The sequence below is a fragment of the Brassica oleracea genome, chromosome C5 (genome assembly GCF_000695525.1).
Source record: "Brassica oleracea var. oleracea cultivar TO1000 chromosome C5, BOL, whole genome shotgun sequence".
Lineage (NCBI taxonomy): Eukaryota > Viridiplantae > Streptophyta > Magnoliopsida > Brassicales > Brassicaceae > Brassica > Brassica oleracea.
The window spans coordinates 23789041-23795153 of NC_027752.1; the positions used below are offsets into that span (position 1 = coordinate 23789041).

A 6113-nucleotide genomic window follows, 5' to 3' on the forward strand; every position below is an offset into this window, starting at 1 on the left:
GTAATGCCAGCTGAGGTTTCTCCACCTTATGCAGATTCCTCGGCGCCCTCTCTGTGACCCCAATCTCGCCCTCTTCCTTTGGCTCCTCACGTTCCCTATCTATGAGATTTCGTGCGCTTCTTGCGCCCCGTTGATACCTGTGTCTATCATCTTGGTTGTTCCCAACGGGTATTACGCAACCGTGATCTTTCTTCCTCTCCTCTGTTGGTGGCACGATAGGATGGGGCCTCTTACTTCCTCTTTCCGGAACCTTGACCCACTTAGACTCCGGCTCCTCCTACATTTTTCCTTTACCTTTGCCATAGTAAACTCTCTGATCCTTGAAAGCCTCTTGATTGCCTGCTTCCCCATTGATCACCACTCCCTTATAACTCCTTGCTCGATCCTCCGTTTTTCCTTCTGTTCCGTCCTTAGTTTCTTGTTTCTTTGGAGGATTCGGATTCAACGGGCACTGGTCCTCGTCGTGACACAGCTTGAAACGTAGCTTGCAAAACCCAAACAACTTGTCGTATTTGAGAAGAACCGGCGCCTCCTCCTCCTCATAGAACTCACCGCCTTTGAAGTCAACCGTTGTTTCAAAGCACAGTTCCTTAGCACCATCAATCACAACCCTCATCTTGCCAAAGTCCAAATCCACGTCCGTTGTCTCTCCAATAGCATCCCCTATGCTCTGGAATGTTGCTGTAGACCAGAACTCCAGCGGGAGTCCCTCCACTTTGATCCAAAAAGGAATCTCAGAGGGAAAGTTTCTAGGCATACGTGGTTGCCATCTTGCCAACGAAAGCATCCAGTAATCAAAATGATACGGCTGCATCTCCAGAACCGCTTCAATGTCTTCCTCTCTCTCAAAGTGGAACTGGAACTTCCCCATTCCCAAATCAGCACCCGTTACCCTCTCTTCCACCTTCCAGATCTTAGGTAACATTACCAGAAGTGCATCAACCTTTTGCTTCTCCGGATTCATGCATCTCCCCACCAATGTCAAAGCATAGCTTTTGATCAGGTCCGAGTTATCAAAGTGAGGTACAGAAATCTTTAACCGCTTCCGAGCCATCTCGCCATTCTTCGCATCTCCCCCCTTTCCTACTAGCTGACCCTGAGTCATTGAAAAAATAACCAAAAGCCTCAAAGTGAGAATAATGGAGTTATATGTAAATCAAGTCGAGACTGTGAAACAACGGAACACCATCAATCTCCTTTTATAGCCAAAACCACTCCAGCAAAAAATATTCTCCCAATCAAATCCATTAATACCAAATCTGTTCCAAATGATTTCCAGGATCACTATAATCCCCAATCCCCTCGTAACCATCTTAATAAAAATCTGAAATAAAATCTCCAAAAGCTTAAATATTTCCTCAACCTTCCCCAACCAGATCCCTATTTCCAAAACTTTATCAAAACAATCCCATGAATTAATATTCCAATCCACCGAATGACCAGAGAAGAATCTTGTTTTACGATTGGTGATACGCATACCACCCAAATCTGATAATTGATTTGCCGACAACCCAATCTCCACCCCAGATCGGGAAAGAATCCAGATTCTTCGATCCACCATCATCCCTCTGATCTCCTTGTCTCCCCCGAAAATCCCTAGACGCCCTTCTCCATTGATACTCCCCATCGCCCCACTCGTATCATAGTGATAGAGATCTCGGCGACTCCCTGTTAATCCGAAGATCCCCGGATCCCAATCCGTAACCTCATCGAACCCTAGATAATCGCCATCGCCGTCGCTTTCTTTTAGAGAGAGAGTTTTTGCCTCTACAAAATGGTAATTAAAAGACAATAAACGATGATGCAGTAAACAAAATTTTAATCAAATTAAAATAAATTGGCAGCGAAACTAAGTTAAACAGAGTTTTTTTCTTAGAAAATGCAATAACAGAGTTTTAAAAATAAATAATTATAAATTCAGGAAATAAAAATATGAATATATATATATATATATATATATATATATATATATCATTGGTAAAACATATCAATAAACATTGTGATACCATCTTTTCTGTTTGTGGTTGGTTTTAAAAGAAAAAACAAACAATATAAATCTGCACAACAGCTTTTTCATACATGAATCATCGGCTTCTGTAAGACTTTCTGTTATGCTTTCAACAGATGACTTCTCGCACCAGTATATGCTTTTCAAAAAACCAAGCACGTTAGAATCGCTGAAAGTAAAAAAGAATTAATTTACAATGTGTGGTTGTTTCAGCATTTTAAGTTTTTAACAAAACATATATATATTCAAAACATTGACGGAAAAAAGTATGATAAAAATATAACCAAAATTATAGAATCACAATATGAATAAGAAGTCCTTCTCTTATTATTCAATCACCAAGTTCAATATCAACATCACAAACTCACACACTTATGCATCACAATATGCATTACTATGTATAGGACTTAGATATCTCCTAATCCTCATAGTATTATCACAAACATAATATCCTAATCTTTATAGATAATCATAACTTTAAATAAGGAAAAGGAAACTTGCAACTCAAGCTTATCCAACATTCTCCCCCTTAAGCTTGAGCTTGTCTTCACACACACTTTGAACTCCAATAAGTTCACGCATCTCCTTAAACTTATTTCGACCAAGTGATTTGGTGAGGATATCAACCTTTTGTTCACTTCTCGGAATATGTTCAACTTCAACCAACTCATTTTCGACGCACTCTCTTATGAAATGAAATCTCCTATGAATATGCTTGCTTCGTCCATGAAACACCGGATTCTTTGACAATGAAATTGCTGACTTGTTATCAACCTTGATGACCACTCGTTCACTTGATTTTCCAATAGCTTCACTTAGTAATTCTTGTAACCAAATAGCTTGTTTAACAGCTTCTGTTGCAGCCATAAATTCTGATTCACATGAAGAAAGAGCTACCAGCTCTTGCTCTGTAGAACTCCAAGTTATAGGACTCTTGCCAAGGTAGAAAATATGTCCGGTTGTGCCTTTACCATCGTCAACGTCTACGTTACACGAACTATCGCTGTAACCTAACAGACCGGTACCTTTACCTCATTCATATCGCAAACCGAGAGAGATGGTGCCTCGAAGGTACCTTAGAACTTGTTTCATTGCAGCTCCGTGTGACCGTGAAGAGAAATTATAAATAATCATAATTTTTAATAAGAAAAAGGAAACTTGCAACTCAAGCTTATCCAACACAAATTTCAACCAAAATATTAGAGTTATCAAAATAGATGATATATACAAATGTATAATTTTAATATTAAAACATTGAATACCGCATAATTGTAATTTTTGGTATTACACTTTAAAATTACTTACAATTTAAATTAAATAAAAATTTTTGAAACATTCAATAAAGTTTTTGATATATTATACATTTTTCAGTTACTAATCTGCCCGTAGAATGAGCCAAACCCTAATATTATGTAAATTATTATCGTTTTCTCTTTTTTAGGGTGCACGTTTAACAAAACTGGCTTCCTTGGCCAACCTGTTTATAATTATGTTATTAACACGTCTCTGTTTTATGAGTTTTTTACACCTAGAGATACTTTCTCACTTTTCAATTACACTATAGGACACTTAGAGTTTGAGACGCACTTTCTCATTTCAAAAAGACTCTTATGATCCTAGACTTTATTCATTCTCTTATTGTCTTTATGGTTTTAATATAAAAACTATTTTTTCTCATCACATGAATCTCTTTTCTCTTCTTATTTCACTTTATGTTTTCATTTACTTTTATCTCAAATTCTAAAATATATTAAATAAAAATAATTGTTATAATAAATTATACATAAAATTCTCTATCTTTTAAGATCCATTTTGATATATATATATATATATATATATTTTAACGTGTAAACAAAATTAAGTGTAGACGTGGATACCAAAGCGTGGATGGTAGAGTTATATACTAGTTGTGGACATGAATATTTTAACATAAAAGTTGTTGGTTGATACTTTTAAGGTGTCCATGTCCAAAACTATTGTATAACTCTATTATCGTGTTAAGGTGTCCATGTCCACAACTAGTGTATAACTCTACTATCCACGCGTTGGAATCCATGTCCACAATTAATTTTGTTAACAAGTTAACCTACATATATTGAAATGGATCTTAAAAAAATAGATAATTTTATATATAATTTATTATGACAATTAGTTTTATTTAATATATTTTAGATTTTGAGATAAAAGAAAATTAAATCATGAAGTACAATAAGAAAAAAAAACTAACATTATCTTTCCTTTAAGGGTATAGTTGTCTAAAAATCCAGTAGACCCCACAAAAAGTGTGTCACAAGTGGAAAGTGTCTATGAATGTAAGAGAAACTCAAAATGTGTCCTAAAGAGTAATCAACTCTAGAGATAAGAGTTGCATTTAGATTATAATGTCATATTCGGGTAACAAATGTTACAAATCGGTGACATCTATTTTTTTTTTTTTGATTTTTATACGATTCAAATTAGGTGTTAGATGACAAATCTACAAATATGAGGCATGAAAGAAAAGAACAACATGAATAACATACGTGACTCTCTCTCTCTAAAACTTTTCTCTCCAACCTCTCTCTTTAAAAAAAAGTTTCGATCTTGCCTCCGCGTTAGTGGTGTGAGAGGGCTCTGTCCTTACTCTCTTTTTTTTGTTTTCCGGCGAATCCTTCATGCGGTTGTGGTTACATATGGTCACCGAAGCTCACTCTCCTTCTCCGGTTGTGCGTGGTGTGGAGACCGAGAGTCCATGACGGTTAGATGTATGCTCCCAGAAGTGGATGGCAGATCCGGCTTCTTCTCTTCCAGATCTCGCTAGAGGACGGTGAGAGTTGAGGAGGTTTGGTAAAATCTGGATCTTTCGGTTGTTGCTGATTTCAACCTTCCTGGTCTCGGTTCGTCGGTCATGGTGGGTATGCACGGTGTGTTATGTTTGGCCAGTGGAGGTGGTTTGTCCCGACAACCTCTACAGCTCCGGCGAGGTTCACAGGAGCCTTCTTTGGGTCTCGCTCCCCATCATCTTCGTGTGGTTGCCGTTGGAGTGGTTTCAACAGACCGGGAGAGCTCGAGACACCTGTTGTTGAAGACAGCGGGAGTGATTATAAATCCATTTTCTGGCCTGCAAAACAATCAAAAACAAACATCTCAAACACATAGGAAGCACACTATTCTAAATTCAAATACTGGAAGACTTGCATGTAAATTTTAGTGAGAAGACTACTGAGACGACTTCCAGGAAGTCTTCTACAAAGTCTTACACTTTGGAAGACTTCCAACGAAGACTTAGGTCGTCTGGAAGACTTCCAGGGAGTCTTCTACGAAGTTTTACACTCTGGAAGACTTCCAGGGAGTCTTCTACGAAGTCTTAGACTATGGAAGATTTCCAGGACGTCATCTGAGTAGTCTTTCTGAATAAATACAAAAACTGTTTCTTTAAAACATGGATGACTTACAGTCGGAGAAGATATGATCTCCAACAACACCAGCGGTTACAGATTTACAAAAATCGATGGGAAAAGAAAAATCAAGACTACAATTTTTAGGGTTTTACGGCGGCTAAGCGCTTTAAGACAAGATAAATAACTTACCGACGGCGGAGTTCAATGAGAAGCGGTTTCAGATCTGAAACAAAGGAAGCGGATGGTCAGTTTAAACTACTAAATACTCTACTCCATGAAGGAGAAACAAGATTCGTCGTAAGGGGATAGATTACCGGCGGTGAGAACGACGGGATACGAGAGATTACCGGCGGTGAGAAATCAGAGCGTAATCGCCTTCGTAATCGCCTCTGGAGAGAAACGGTGCTAGAGTTTTGGAAAGTTATGAAAAAGTGAAAAAATAATATTTATATGTCCGGTAAATGATCCAGTTAGGTTTAAAAGTACATTGGTAAAATAAAGTAATTTGGTCCGGTATAGACGACTTCCCTGTAAGTCGTCCATCTAAAATTATTCACCATACGACTTCCATGAGACGCGGTTTCAGAGCTGAAACAAAGGAAGCAGATGGTCAGTTTAAACTACTAAATACTCTACTTCATGGAAGTTGTCTAGACCTTAAACATAACCCCTAAACTAAATTAACTAACTAAACACTTTATAAAATCAAAATAAACTTAAAAGTG

The 6113-nt window shown here is 37.6% G+C and overlaps 1 protein-coding gene across 1 annotated transcript; it reads right to left on the minus strand.

Moving 5' to 3' along the window:
* Positions 1-219: 219 nt before the first annotated feature.
* LOC106343531 lies at positions 220-1800 on the minus strand. Its single transcript, XM_013782766.1, has 2 exons — positions 1480-1800; positions 220-1096 (listed from the first exon to the last, which is right to left on the minus strand). Exon 2 carries the CDS (start codon positions 1052-1054, stop codon positions 278-280), a length of 777 nt encoding a protein of 258 aa, XP_013638220.1. The 5' UTR covers positions 1055-1096; positions 1480-1800; the 3' UTR covers positions 220-277.
* Between the last annotated feature and the right edge of the window lie 4313 nt (positions 1801-6113).